This window comes from Ranitomeya variabilis, chromosome 4 (genome assembly GCF_051348905.1).
Source record: "Ranitomeya variabilis isolate aRanVar5 chromosome 4, aRanVar5.hap1, whole genome shotgun sequence".
Taxonomy (NCBI): domain Eukaryota; kingdom Metazoa; phylum Chordata; class Amphibia; order Anura; family Dendrobatidae; genus Ranitomeya; species Ranitomeya variabilis.
In genome coordinates this window covers 201,450,643-201,466,886 of record NC_135235.1, presented here as the reverse complement: position 1 = coordinate 201,466,886, position 16,244 = coordinate 201,450,643, and the positions used below count along the sequence as shown (strand labels likewise).

General features: G+C 41.5%; 1 protein-coding gene across 1 annotated transcript in view; it reads right to left on the bottom strand.

Annotated features, from left to right (window-relative positions):
* Nucleotides 1-70: 70 nt before the first annotated feature.
* Nucleotides 71-16,244, bottom strand: part of LOC143768599 (prolactin-like) — a 34,914-nt gene continuing 18,740 nt past the window's right edge. The window contains exons 2-6 of the mRNA XM_077257235.1: nt 12,245-12,346; nt 4,377-4,558; nt 2,156-2,263; nt 1,179-1,340; nt 71-534 (exon numbers count right to left, since the gene is read on the bottom strand). Coding sequence (XP_077113350.1) covers nt 352-534; nt 1,179-1,340; nt 2,156-2,263; nt 4,377-4,526 — 603 coding nt within the window. The 5' untranslated portion in view covers nt 4,527-4,558; nt 12,245-12,346 and the 3' untranslated portion in view covers nt 71-351. The remainder of the gene's footprint in view (nt 535-1,178; nt 1,341-2,155; nt 2,264-4,376; nt 4,559-12,244; nt 12,347-16,244) is intronic.

Below are 16,244 nucleotides of genomic sequence, written 5' to 3'. Positions count from 1 at the left end.
ACGTCACAAAACTTGTGACTCAGCAGCGACCTCGCTTAGTGTGACGGGGGCTTAAGAAATATTAATAATTTAATTAAATAATTAAATTTAGTTAAATTAGCAATTTAATTATTACATTAACAATTTAGTAATTAAATTTATCATGTAGTAATTAAATTGATAATTTAGTAATTAAATTGATAATTTAATAACTATACTAATAATTACTTAAATTAATGATCTTATTTAAAAAAAAAAAAAAAACCTGGAAAACAAACTCTCAATTAATTGTTTTTTTATTTGCATACCAATCTAAAATTGTACACTTTGAGGCACCAGAAATAAATGCTGGCATATAATTTATAACGTTCCCTAGCAGTTGGCGTGAATCAGGCGACATCGGAGGATCTTCAAGTAGCTGTCAATCTTGTGGGAATCTCTGCGGAAACAGTGGAGCAAGTGGTAGACGGGGAACATGTAGGAATCGCCTTGTGGTGCCGTAACATCCACCGGTCCAAACCACTGAGGATAAACGTCTTCCAGATCAGTCAGCATCTGATATAAACAGTGGGTGATTGAGGGTATAGAATTTGGTTAGAGAAAAGGTACAATAGGAGGATAACACTACAATTGTCCTTTTTAAAGATTTCCAAAAAGTTGTGTCTATTACTGCATTACCACCAGTCACAAGCAACCTCAATGTCTTCTTATATAAAAAAAATTAAAGGGAATCTGTCAGCAGGTTTTTGCAATTTAATCTGAGAGCAGCATGATGTAGGTGCTGAGACCCTGAATCCAGCAATGTATCACTTATTAGGGTGTGTTTTACTGTTTCAGTAAAATCAGCAGGAGATTATCACTACAGGACTAGGTGCCACGTGCCTGCTAGTCAACTTGCTCTGATCTTGCTTTGATAGTATCAAAATGACAGCGCACAGACCAGCAAGTGACACATCGCCGAAATCAGGATCTCGGCCCCTACATCATGCTGCTTTCAGATTACACGACAAAAACCTAGTGATAGATTCTCTTTAAAGGAGACTTATCATTGCACATATTGCCGACAGTCAGTCCTTTTTGCAGTTCTACAGTTTCTTCAGCCAGCTCCACTTTTGTTTTATACTTTTTTACCATATAGCTTAATTTCATGACCTACGTGAAGGAAGAGAGGGTGTGTGTGTGTTAGTAATGCTGCTTACTCTTCCAGAGATCCTGTCTATTCCTCCTTGAAGAATCCTGGCGTGTTCCTCAGCTTCTTTCACTTTCTGCACCAAGTTATTTGGCGCCCCCATGGACAAGTACTGCAGGGGTTCGGACCAAGAGCGCAATAATTTATTTATAAGGCTCAGCAAGTCTTCGTGCTGTGGAAGCAGTAGATGTCAGTAAGGAGGGAGATCGGACTGAGAACATATTTCAAATCATATACAGAAAAGGGAATATAGCAACAGCCTTATCCCAGCACGTTCGCTTATCACTAATAATAATCATTAGTGTTATCATTAATTCCCCTGTCCTATAAAAGCTCTGCATTGTCCGAGAACAATTTGATAGATGTACTGGCCCTTTAAATTTAAAGGGCATTTCCATCTGCACATACAATAAAGCCTTTTCAAAACATTGCTGCTTCTTTCATCCAGAACAAATTTCCGCTGACAGATTTTCAGGCCCGCCATATAATATTCATACCAGTCCTCCCTACTTTTCAGTATTTTTGGGGGTACTCACTAAATTGTGATTACAAAAAGGTGGTCTTTATTTCAAGACCGTAGCATTAAAATGATTATTCATATTTTTCTTTTTAATTACTAGTGTTAATATGGAGTTTGGGATCTAAGGGGTAACATTTCTCATTGTGGAGAGGGACAAGCCAGGCCTGGCATGTCGGAGTGAGGAGACTTATAAGCCATGCATGCTCCTACAGTCATTTAAATATGCAAACTGCCTCTTTAGAAGCAATTTGCATGTTCAATATTGAATCTATGATGTCACTGCCTGTTATTGTCATGCGTCACAGTATTATCCCCTAATCTGTAATCTAGCATGCATTTGTATTCACCGCTACAATATGCGCCTATGGCAGACTCCATGATATGGATTTACACGGGACGTTACCCGTATTGTGCCCATGTACAGGGATATTAATGGCCGGCACTGGATATCTTCCCTGATTACTTACTTGTAGCTGCAGTGTCTGCTCCTTGTCCTCTGGAGTATTTAGGGTTGAGGTATGACAATTGTTCATTGCTTTAATGATAAGCTTCCGACCTCCTGAGTATTGCTGATCCTTTAATGAAAAATTAAGAGTATTTTTTTCTTTTTTTTATATAATTATTGATCAGTCTTTGCTGAGTTATGAACCTTTGTAATATACTCCATTACCTTCTCTTGCTTCCTTTTCTCCTAAACTCAGTGCTGAAAGAGCTGTTTTATCTGCCTAGTTCCTACACTTTGTGGTGCTGTTTTGAACTGCAGGCCTAGCAAATATTCTTACCCTTCTCTGCTACCATACATCATGCTCAGACATAAAAAGTGTTTATATATAGTGACACAGTATCGGGGAGAAGAGCAGAGAAAGGTAAGAATATTACCGAGACTTGCAGTTCAAAACAGCTGCCCTAAGGGCATGAGCCAGGCAGGTAAAACAGCTCTTTCCCAGCAAGAGTTTGGGAGAAAAGGAAGCAAAATAAAGTAATAGAGTACGTTACAAAGATTCATAAATTTGTAAAGACTGATTGTTCTAGATATAATTGCTAAAATCTATAAAGTTTTCATATTAACATTGAAGCATGAATTATCAATCACCTCTAGCATCAGCTTGAACAGAAAGGCAAGCAGATTACTTTAAAATCCTTTGTCCTCCTTTGCAAATTTTAAATTGAGGTTTTTATGAACGACATAGATATGACAGACATATTTTCGGAGTTGTGGCGAATGTAACGCATTATCTTACGTCACTGCACGGCTTCGGCGACATCTCCAAATTAATATCTATCAGATGGATGATGCTATCCATGCCATTTCTCCTATCTGTAGAAAGGTAAAATCGTGATAGGAAAAAATTACAGTAATATCTCCTGCCTGGGACCTCCAGGAACAAAGATACTGTGGAAGTTGGGGATCTCATAATTTTCTAAAAAAAAACCTAGCTCCATCCCTGACCAGCACTGTAATGAGTCACCAGAGGGAGATATGTGGGCGTGACTTGTGGTAATAAAAGCAAATACCGACCTATGATCAGTGTCAGTCCTGGGAGACACGGTACGCTGTGGTTCTGTCCTGTTACTCCCCAACATACAAAGTGCTCCCCTTCATAAGAACCAGAGCCGCACAGCCCTCCTTGTGCTCGCCAGAGTTAGCCTGACTGCCATTAGGTACCGAGATGAGATCCTCAGACCCCTTGTGAGACCATATGCTGGTGCGGTTGGCCCTGGGTTCCTCCTAATGCAGGACAATGCCAGACCTCATGTGGCTGGAGTGTGTCAGCAGTTCCTGCAAGATGAATGCATGGAAGCTATGGACTGGCCTGTCCGTTCCCTAGACCTGAATCCGATTAAACATATCTGGGACATCATGTCTCGCTCCATCCACCAACGTCACGTTGCAGCACAGACTGTCCAGGAGTTGGCGGATGCTTTAGTCCTGGTCTGGGAGGAGATCCCTCAGGAGACCATCTGCCTCCTCATCAGGAGCATACCCAGGCATTGTAGGGAGATCATACAGGCACGTGGAGGCCACACACACTACTGCGCATCATTTCCTTGTCTTGAGGCATTTCCTCTGAAGTTGGATCAGCCTGTAACTTCATTTTCCACTTTGATTTTGAGCATCATTCCAACTCCAGACCTCCGAGGGATATTAGTTGTGATTTACATTGATCATTTTTATGTTTCATTGTTCTCAACGCATTTCACTATGTAATGAATAAAGATTTTCAGCTGGAATATTTCATTCAGTGATATCCAGGATGTGGGATTTTAGTGTTCCCTTTATTTGAGCTGTATATATATATTCCATGTGTTGGAATCTGAGGTGTATATACCATACGCTCACTGTGAGTTCCCCAATGCCCGGCCTAGTACCTAGTAGTGTAAACACTGGCGACCTCGTCCATCACTCGTCAGTCAATTGCATAATTGTCCTGACGATTGCAGGCGGAGAGTTGCGTCCCCTGACAAATTGGGGACAGCGGTGGGATCTGCGTGATCTCCCCAGTGTTCTCTTTGATATTGATCAATAACTAAATTTAAAAAAAAAAAGTTTGGCTTCACTTTATGATGAATATTTAGAACAGGGGACGCACTCGATCCTGTTGCGGATGTTTCCACCCCCCAATATTGCCCCCCCTCCCATCAGAGCTGATGATCTTTTAGTTAAAAAAACAACTTCCCGATACTTACAATGTCCTCAAACATCTCCGTGGACAAAGAATGGATATAATGCGAAAGTCTGATCGCTCTGTCGAATAGATCACTGAGCAGAACCTGACATTGGAGACTCCCGGGGGTGCAGATTGGGCTGGAGAAGACCACTTCCCTTGTCAGGCACATATTTAGTACCAGGAACACAAGTAGTAACTTCCCTGCATAATATACAACAGATTATTTCATGATTAAAGGATTTTGTTTTGAATTGGGGTCTAAAACTCATTTTTGCAATTGGGTTTCATTAAAATTTCTGCATCGTTTGACTTTTACAGGGTCTTTGTTTCGCCGCACATTCCATTATGTTGCAGCCTGTGGCCATAGGTCAGCTGAGAGGAGCTCCGAAAAAGACAGGTAAAAGAGATACAAACTTGTCATTCAATAAGAATAAGCTCACTGACTGTTTCTCGGTTAACTCTAGGCAGTGAGGCTATAGAAGGCAAATAGTGCAAATGTTTTAATGAAACCCAAGTACGAAAATAATTTTTGGCTCCTAAAAAAAATATAACTAAAAGGGTGAACAACCACTTTTGACTTAAATAAGTTAGAACCATGTATTAAGTATAAAATAAAGTCAACTTGATTAGTTTGGAAACCATCAACAAGTAGGTATCTAGCTTATTATGCTGCTGAAGGAGATCATAGGGTCACACACTGCCTTCACTATGCAGAATTATGTGCCAAGGAGGAGGCTAAAAGATGTCAGGGCTTAAGGACTGACATCCTGACTGTTACAGAAGGCCGGTCCAGCTAGAACTTCAGAAGTGTAATGGGACCTATTCAAGGGTAAATATTCACTTAAGGGTTTCGTCACTCAAAAGTTAGCTGAAAAACCACATCCAAAAACTGCATAAAAAAATCAAGGTCTTTGGAATCATTTTTTACTGTGTTTTTTTGTGCAGTTTTGTGAATGGGGCAATTTTTTCTGCTTCATCCAATCTGCAGCTTTTTTTTTTTTTTCAAGCAGAAACATCTGAAGAATCAACATGGACAAAAAATGAGTGGAAAAACCGCACCACATGCGCTACAGACGTTTTCCCATCAATATCACTTGGGAGCTTATTTGGAGAGTATTTAAAGCATTTTTTTCATGCAGGTTTTGGAGCAGAATCTGATTCAAATCCACATCATCTATCTAAAATATGCATTAAAATAAACATTAGGAGTCCGGCTAGAGCATAGGAATAAAATGTCAAAAAGGATTATACAGACATTCTGATGCAGAGTAAGTACACCGGCTCATCAGGTCTAAAAGATCTTTCAAGAACAGCGCCACACCTGGCCGTGGTTTGTGTCTGGTACTACAGCTCCGTTCTACTGGGTAAATGGAGCTAGGCTGCTAGAGCACATAGCCTGTGTTTATATGTGATTGATATATATATATATATATATATATATATATATATTTATTTATTTAATTTTTATTTATATATATTTTTATATATATATATATATATATATATATACACCGTATACTGTATATATGTGTGTGTGTGTGTGTGTGTGTGTATATATATATATATATATATATATATATATATTTAGATATATATTTATACCTGTTTTGCTGTTTTTGGAAGAAAGTCACAATTTTCTAATTCTGGACAACCCGTCTTAGCAAAGATTACATAGACCTACACTTAAGATATTAACATAGATGTCAGTATTAATTTTCGAGCACCATTAATTCCAGGCTGCTGTGCATGGGAACAGTTTTTACATAAATGAAATATAAAGCAACGCCCATAAAAACGAGCAGAGACAGACTGGTATAGAGAGAGGGCTTTGCAAGGTATTAAAAGCAGCTTAGCCAGTAATCAGGTGACAGCGGGATGATGAAAGTGTAATCACAATTTTAATTTTTATTCCATAAGTCAATAGTACACATGAAAATAAGCAACTTTGTAATATATCTTATTAGAGAAATCTGCTTTTTTTTTCTCCTCCTGGACTGAGCTTTCACTCACAATTTATGGATAAAATCTGTATGTCGACACATTTCTGCCTTACTGAGATAAAGATGACAGTTGGTGCTTTTAAAATTCTATGGAGGAAGGAGGAGTTATACAGACATTCTGCTGCAAGTTCTCCTGAAATGACAGTTACAGTTCTCCATAGAACTTTATGAGCACCAACTGTCATCTATCTCGGTAATGGGAACATCTGTATTCACTGAAGACACATATTATCTGTAATTTGCACATTTTTGAGAATAAATGATCAGTTTTGGAGGAGAAAAGCAGGTTGTTACTCACACAGATGGTGCATGTGGTTCGTGGACCCAGTGAGCCATGGGGCCGGGATTGCCTAGGAAGGGGTGTAGGTAAGTGGCTACCTGGTGTTCATTGGAGCTCCTCCTATTAGCTGGAAGCCATCTTGGAGGTGTGTGTGCTGCCCTTTAAGAACAGAGCAGCATGTGCCCCCCCAGTCAAGCACCTGTCGACCGTCATGGATTCTGCATGGGTAGCTGCCTCAACAGGCTGGTAAGCGGGTGGTCTTCGGAAGGAAAGGGCCAGACAAAACCGATTCCTGATTCGGCTCATCAAAGACCTTTTGGAAGGTGACCATGAAGGTCTACAGGTCAGAGGTGAAAGGATCCTCTCTCTCCCATAGGAGGTTGCGCTGTGCTAGGGCATCTCCTGCAAGGTAGGACATCAGGAATCCCACCTTGAGCCGATCATGAAAAAAGTGATGGCCCAAAACTTCATAGTGCCACATTCACTGCTTTAGGAATCCACGGGGCTGCTTTGGATCCCCATAGTACTGTGGCGAATCAGACAGGATGGGTTCCACTCCAGAAGCATACGTTTCATGTTGGATAGGCACAGCAGTATGTATTGCAACTTGAGCAGGCACAGCTGATGTTAGGGCTTCCAACCGGTCATCAAGTTTATGCAGATGAAACAAAATGTTTTCCTGGTTCTCTCGCTGGTAGCTTAAATGCCAATATAGCTCCGAGTGCAGAGAGGACTGAGGATCAGCGGGGCCCATGGCTGACGCAAACTGTTAGCGTGCAGGTCAGGTGGTGCACATGGTTTGTGAACCCAGTGTGCCACAGGGCGAGCTTTTCTAGGAGCCCTAGCGGCTACCTGGTGTTCACTGGAGCTCCTGATGGTGGAGTCAGCCATGAGCTACAGGTAGACACCAGGTACCACTCCTAGGCAATCCCCAGCACTGCAGCTGCTGACCCAAAGGTACTCTGGCTCCATTCAGACTACTAGGTTCTGGATCCTCTTCAGAACAGTTATTGACACGGACTTTGGTTCCTTTCAGACTACTAGGTTCTGGATCCTCCGATAGAATGGTTACTGACTCATTGGACAGTCAAGGTACACACAATACTCTGATAGGCACACGTTCAGACACATGGGTCTCGAATATAGATTCAGGTTCCATCAGAGCATCTTCAGGGTTCAGGAAAAATGATCTGAGGTTCAGGAAAAACCTTAGAAACAATTGTATGGAGAATAGGAAAAAGGAAAGAAAAAAAGATCTTGAGGCGAGTGAGACGAGCAACTGGCCACGGAGTTGATGATAGATTGGAGGGGTGCAAGGGTGTTGCAGTGGTTGAGGTGAGATAATAAGAGCATGAATTTGCATTGCTGCTGATTCAAGGTTGAGGGGGTTGAGTGGGATCGGAAAAATAAAAATTTGTCATAGAAATCAGGTGGAGAATAAGGAGGCTATAGCTGATAGACACTTTGGGAATCTGCACACCAGAGAGGTATGCAATCTAGAGAGGTAAATTTCCATGTTATTGGTATACAAATGGTTCTGTAAGCCATGGGACCTTAGGAGTTGTCCCAGGTCAAAGGTATGGATGAAGGAAAGTAGGGTTCACCATACAGAACCTTGAGAGAGGGCAAGAAGAGGAGGTGGTGTGGAAATGAAAGACTAAATGTGTGGTTATTAAGGTATGATGACTGATGAGATCCAGGAAAGGGTCATGTGCATAATGCCTTAAGATGAGAGAATTTATGGTTTGAGGTTATGTTCAAGGGGGTTGAAGACAGAGGGCAGGTCTAGGAGAAGCACAGAGTAATTTCATTTGGCTTTGGGCTGGTAGGTTGTTTGTGACTAGAGAAGCTTTTGTAGAGTGGTGGGGACAGAAGCCAGAATGTAACTGGTCGAAAAGTGTGTTGGATGAGAGATTGAAGGAGGACATGCTGAACAAGAAGCTTCAAGGGAAACAGGAATTGTGATATGGGGCGATAGCTTGACTTAGAATATGGGTTAAGGGATTGCTTTTTGGGTGTGATGGCTCCTGCTTTAAAATAGGAGGCAATGGGGTCAAGTGCACAGGTGATAAGGTATGATTTGGAGAAGGGTGGATATTCTTTTCATCCATGATGGTGGGGAAGCCGGTTATTAAGGAAGCATGCAGAGCAGTTGTATAAAGGAGCTGTTAGTAGAAGCTTTCTCTATCATAGTTAAAGATATTGTTTAAAGCTGTGGGACAGAGAAAATCTGGGAGTTGCGACGTCGTCCCATTTAGCAGTGATGAGGGCAGACTTGAAATTGAAAATGACTTGTTTGGATGTAATAGTTTTCCTTTTGGGTTTTTCACCTGTGCCGTTCTGCAGCTCCAGAAACCAGATTTTTACTGCCTAAGTTGCTCAGGATTGTCACAATGGATATTAGACAATTATGATCATTACTGGCATATTAACCAAGGCAATTTATATATTTTTCATACCTGAAAATGAAGCTCCTTTGGCGGTAGTCATGGTTAGAACAGCTGTCATCTAATGTTAGGATTACCTGCCCTTGTCTGGTGGAATGGGGGGCTTTTATACCTTCCAATAGCTTTGGTGCCACCCAATTACAGAGGAAACATGTTAACCATATTAATCAGAAACATGGAAACTTCATTTTCCCAACATCCATATTTAGGAGAAAAGCCAATTCGAGGTTAGTGGTGTCATTTTTATGTTCTACAGTTTAATTAATTTGCTCCTAAGTGTAGCGGATTTGCACAAATGCACCTCTAATGACTTTTTCCTGGGTGAATTTACGCAGTTAATACAGTTTGTGGGTTCACTGTATTTTCTATATGTACTTTTTTAAAAGACTGAAAAATATTTTAAAAGTACAATGGATGTATTGGAGATATTTTTATACTGTTGTTTTCAAAATGCTTTATTGGTTAGTTATCAAAGTGGGTCTTGGTCTAGTAGTGGATATCTGCTACACTAGTATGGCTTAGTGACTTTGAACACTGCCTTTTTGATAGAAGAGATCTTTATTGGGTTTGTCCAGGATTGAGATATTATCTGTTGGATAGGTCATCAATATTACATCACAGGGAGTCCAACACCCAGTGGACACCACAATCAGTTCTTACCAGTTCTTCTAGCCACTGAAAGTACATTGTTCATGATGCAGGAACACCACAGTTCCATAACTGTGTAGTGCCTGTTCTCAGGTTAAGCGATTCAGCTTCTTAATGCTAAGTTCTAGATGGGTTTGAAGTATAAACCAAAGGAGCTACGATGCCTTATGGTTACACGCAATGGATCATAGTTAGGTCAAGGGTGCAACGTAGCATAACCATCCAAAATTAACATTAACAATGTCACAGGTTTACCGTGATAGAGAAGAGCCAAAAGACCGCGGCTTCTGGTTTCTCCTACTCTTCCACTGGTTAGAAGCACTTCACCTTCATTTTAAATTGTGGAGGTTTCTTTTAGCTGTGCAGGGGTTAATCTGCTAAATTGAGAGCTGCTTGAAACTTTCCTGCATTAAGGCATGGTTGTGTTACCTCGTTACTGTTCATATTTTGCCTACTAGGGAAGCGGTGTAAACTGCCATCAAATGGAAGGATTAGGCAACGTGATTAAAACCCAACAATCTCCTCTGACATCTGTTGAGGTGACCTCATCAGATGTTTGGCTGTTCCAAGTTTTATTTCTTGTGTTTGGGGGCCTTGAACCTGCTTATGAAACATTCTTGAAAACAGGTAAAATCTTGAAGGCACAATTCCTTGACATTTATACCAATGAAAATTTGTGGCATGCCCCAGCTTAGGGGTGGACAACCTGTGGCTTGGGGGCCACATACGGACCTCGATGCTTAGGAGTGTACAACCTGCATCTCCGAGGTCACATGCCTCCCTAGATACCTTTATGTGTGCCCATTGACTATATGATGAAACCCACATGCTTGACAGGGTCTGGTGGCTGCTTACAGAAATTTTCCATGTTCGGAAGAAGAAGAATGTAGGGTAGAACCGTAGTGATGGGCAAATATCCATGGTGCACTTTGTGGCCATATCTGAGGCTTACGTATTTTGACAGAATGAGGGAGTCCTGACTATTGTGAAGCATTGTAAAGAGTAGATGTAGAGTAGAGTAGGAAGGCAGCTATCTTCCGCTCAATCCTGACCTCACCACTAGAAGCTCCAGTGAACACCATGGTAGCTGCTTAGTCACATCCCTCCAGGGTAACTCTGGTCTGTGGCACACTGGGTCCACAAACCATGTGCACTACCTGCGTGCGAAACACATATTATATTGAAGGTGTTGCCCAGGATTAGAAAACATGAGTATTTTATTCCAAAAATGGCTCCATGTCCCATTGAAGTGGCGATGTTTTTCAAAGAAAGGAGCCATGTTTTTTATAATCCCCTTTAACCCAAAACTCCTCATTTTCAAATACAAGAGATACTTCCCTAATATACTGACATAATGGAAAATGAAAACTAAGTGTAACACTTGAGCTGTGGATCAAGTGATCGCGGTAAGTTTCCAGTTGTAGACATCTAATTATTAATACAAAGGCAATTACCGGGTGGAAATGAGGCTTAGGATTCCACATGAGTGCTCTATAATGCATACATGAATACTTGTGTGACTTGTGTCTGACCTATAAAGTATGGGCCGCTCATGTAATCCATATATACGCCAGAAAGAAAATTAACCAAGAATATTTCATGAATTGAAAAGTCATGATGGGTGAGGTTGGAAATACATGACACATGGTTTTCTTTGTGTCTTAAAGGGAATATGTCACAATCCCATTTGTGGATAGCGTGGCATAGAGAAGGAGAAGCGGAGCAGAATGATATATAGGTTTGTTGGAAAAGTTTTACTATAAGTTGCATTTTATTCATTGAAATCCCTGGTGTTTATCTGTAGAGTCCAGTGGGAGGTTCTACTAGGGCAAATCATCAAGATCCACTGCTGGCAGCTCCTGTGTAATCACTGACCAATGACGACCCAGATGTGCTCGATGGGAGACAAGTCAGGAAACGCTGAAGGCCTTAGTGGCACGTTTAGGCCACATACGTAGGCTGCTCACAGTAGCACCAACAACATGTGGTCTGGAGTTATGTTGAAAAATGTCTACTGGGACAATTTGAAGAAATGGTCAGACAACGAATTCCACCACCAAGTCAATGTAACACTGAGATGTTAGTGTACATGGAATGTAGACTGGAGGGGTCCTGCTACCATATATTATTCCACCCCACGCCATAATCCTGGGGGTAGGACCAGTGTGACATTCTCTCATGATGTCCTCATAATGTGGCCAAATATTCTGACAATATACTGTATTTGGTAAGAGGATGATGAGCGTTCGCTTCCACTCTTGTACACCAGCAGCTGTAAGAGAGAAAGGTTATCTAACCCAGAAAGGATGGACCCACTTGACAAAGGGGCAAAACTTACCTATGATGGAACCTCTTTCTTCATGGGCCTCATAACTGCCACAGAGTCTTTCTATCATGCATGACTATGCATGATTGTGTGTATATTTTTCTAATTTTTTTTTCTAATTACAGTCACTCTTTAGTGATTGTCATAAGTAAAATTGAGATTTTATGTAGATGAGTAATTAATTACCTGCTACAGTCACGTGAGTATGCAGACAGCTCCTAAGCGCCCTTTAGTGGTGGCTACAGACATCAAGAATTTAATCCATGGCTACACAGGGGACTGTGAGCTCTGGAAAACAAATAATAGCGATTACTGCTAGAATTATATATCGAAAAAGTAATTAGAAGAATATGTTGGATCTAATTACTACATAGTGTTAAAAGTAAAAAAAAAAACGCTTTAATTTTTTTTTTAAACCGTGTTTTCTACCTGAACTAATGATTTCTACCAGTAGAGCCAGCTCCACTCATTATCAGCGCTAGAGAGGGGTCATCACCTGCTTAACATTTAATGAAATCATTATCAAGAGCCGTGTTCATGTCACTGGTCTAATGAATGGATTTCCATCTCATTTGGAAACGCTGTTTCCTGTGGATTAGTTTCGTGGCGCTGATTTACTTATTTTAAACATTAGCTTTCTTCTTGTATCCTCTGCCTTATTATATAGATCCTAAAAAAATATATGCTGGTTTAATTCCATAGGGCAAAGTATATACATATCTGCAAACCAGTCACCTGATCGATTGGTTTATAGGTTTTTATAGTAGTGTTATAATCAAGAAAAATCATAAAGAAGAGGAAAATCATAACTAGGGGTATCTGTGACAAGCAGTATTTTAGAGCATATCGCTAGCACTAGCCTGGACATATCCATGGATATACCATAAATGACGAGATAGAGATAGAGACGGTGCTTGTTTGAACAGCGCTGCAGCCAATCTCTTAGCTTAGCAGCTTATGCCATCAGTGATTGGCTGCAGTGCTGTTGACGTGATATGATCTCTGCAGCCAAGCAACAGAGGAACAGGGAAAGAAAGTCCACCTATATTAAAGAGAGTTTATCTGAAAATCTTCCTCTCCAGCCATGCAGGCTACTTATTCATCAAAAAGAAAGATGGATCTATGAGGATGTGTATAGACTATAAGGGTCTGGATAAAGTCACGCTTAGATAGCATTATCAGTGATGAGCAAATAGTGAAATATTCGGATTCAAGAAAATCGGCACAAATAATTTCTAATATCCGTGTATTCGTACCGAATAACAAATCCAATACAAGTCAATGGGAAAGACGAATATTTTTCTGCTGGACCCAACAAACTGGTCTGGGGGCCCGAGAAAAAAGCTGAAATGGATGGGAAAGAGCTAAAACTAAATTGGAACAGCATGGAGAAGATGTCTGCATGCCTTTCTGAGTCACATATGGTATCTGGGAATAATGGTGTCAAACCTATGAATTTATAAGAAGACCTACCAAGCCAAACCTAAATTGTTTTTTACAGGGAAAAATGCTAAGAAACATCATTTTTTTCCTTCATAATTGCATGTATAGAACGCAAAATAAAAAAATAATTAAAAAATTAGCATATGTTCACGTATGTTCACATGGCACGTTTTGGCTTTAGCTTTTCCATTAACATTTGTGAGAGTTCTCACTCCTACATTTGGGAGGTACCTCCCTCAAACCAAATAGTTAGCCAGATAGTGGAATAGATATTCCCCATCCCTTTACAATGCCAGCTATAACATGCCCATATGAATTTGGGGCTTTGCCTGCCACCACCACCATGTCCACCTCCATGTCATTATGCTGCCCTCGCTTCCCATTTTCAGAGGTCCAGCAGGTGCTGTGAAACCTGAGTTTGGTAAGGGCCCTCAGGTGGCCATGCATCATACATTTAGGAGAGCTCTCACTCCTACATTTGGGAGGTCCCTCCCTCGTGCCAAATAGTGCATAATGCATATTCCCCATCAATTTACAATGCCAGCTATAACATGCCCATTTGAATCTTGGGCTACCACCTCCATGTCCACCTCTATGTCAGCTTCCCATTTTCAGAGGGCCACCATGTGCTGTGAAACCTGCGTTTTGTAAGGTCCACAGTTCATTTTTGCCTCCCGATCCCAATGGAACCACTGTCATAGTGGGTGAAACCGCTGTAAGGTGAATTAAATACAGGAGTTGGGGGAGCTGTATGATCAATGTCAGTAAACTGGATTCTACGAGACACCGAAAGCATTAGAATTAAATTCTAAATACAGTGTATGCAAGCGACGGCTGGTATTATGGTCAGTCTGTCAAGCCTGAAACCCATGTCAGGAACATGTACAAGCCTCATTTTACTTGGAAGCAACCTCCTCAAGGTAAAGAGACAGGAGTGCCATTGACCGATCTGCACAAGACCAAACACTTCTTCCAGAAACTACCCAACCAGGCAGAATGTATTTTTGCATGGTTTGAGCAACAATGGAGTAATTACAGGATATGTCCCAGATATGTTGTTTTTTTAACCAACATAAATTTTTTTAAGATTTTTTCCTAAAAAAAATTGTTTGGTATATGCTGGTACTAAGTAATATTATTTGGCTCTAAAAAGAGCTGCTTTATATACACTGCTCATAAAAATAAAGGGAACACTTAAACAGCAGAATATAACTCCAAGTAAGTCAAACTTCTGTAAAATCAAACTGTCCACTTAGGAAGCAACGCTGATTGACAATCAATTTCACATGCTGTTGTGCAAATGGAATAGACAACAGATGGAAATTATTGGCAATTATCAAGACACCCTCAATAAAGGAGTGGTTCTGCAGGTGGGGACCACAGACCACATCTCAGTACCAATGCTTTCTGGCTGATATTTTGGTCACTTTTGAATGTTGGTTGTGCTTTCACACTCGTGGTAGCATAAGACAGACTCTACAACCCACACAAGTGGCTCAGGTAGTGCAGCTCATCCAGGATGGCACATCAATGCGAGCTGTGGTAAGAAGGTTTTCTGTCTGTCAGGGAAGTGTCCAGAGGCTGGAGCCTCTACCAGGAAACAGGCCAGTAGACCAGGAGATGTGGAGGGGGCTGTAGGAGGGCAACAACCCAGCAGCAGGACCGCTACTTCCGCCTTTGTACAAGGAGGAACAGGAGGAGCACTGCCAGAGCCCTGCAAAATGACCTCCAGCAGGCCACAAATGTGCATGTGTCTGCACAAACTGTTAGAAACCAACTCCATGAGGATGGTCTGAGGGTCCTATGTCCACAGATGGGGGTTGTGCTCACAGCCCAACACTGTGCAGGACGCTTGGCATTTGCCACAGAACACCAGGATTTGCATATACACCACTGGTGCCCTGTGCTCTTCACAGATGAAAGCAGGGTCACACTGAGCACATGTAACAGATGTGACAGAGTCTGGAGACGCCGTGGAAAGCGATCTGCTGCCTGCAACATCCTTCAGCATAACCGGTTTGGCAGTGGGTCAGTAATGTTGTGGGGTGGCATTTCTTTGGAGGGCCGTACAGCCCTCCATGTGCTCGCCAAAGGTAGCCTGACTGCCATTAGGTACCGAAATGAGATCCTAAGACCCCTTGTGAGACCATATGCTGGTGCGGTTTGCCCTGGGTTCCTCCTAATGCAGGACAATGCCAGACCTCATGTGGCTGGAGTGTGTCAGCAGTTCCTGCAAGATGAAGGCATTGAAGCTATGGACTGGTCCGCCCATTCCCCAGACCTGAATCCGATTGAACACATCTGGGACATCATGTCTTGCACCGTCCACCAACGTCACGTTGCACCACAGACTGTCCAGGAGTTGGCAGATGCTTTAGTCCAGGTCTGGGAGGAGATCCTCAGGAGACCATCCGCCGCCTCATCAGGAGCATGCCCAGGCGTTGTAGGGAGATCATACAGGCAAGTGGAGGCCACACACACTACTGAGCATCTCTTCCTTGTCTTGAGGCATTTCCACTGAAGTTGAATCAGCCTGTAACTTCATTTTTCATTTTGATTTTGAGCATCATTCCAACTCCAGACCTCCGTGGGATATTAGTTGTGATTTACGTTGATCAATTTTAGGTTTTATTGTTCTCAACACATTCCACTATGTAATGAATAACGATTTACAACTGGAATATTTAATTCAGTGATGTCTAGGATGTGGGATTTTATAGTGTTCCCTTTATTTTTTTTGAGC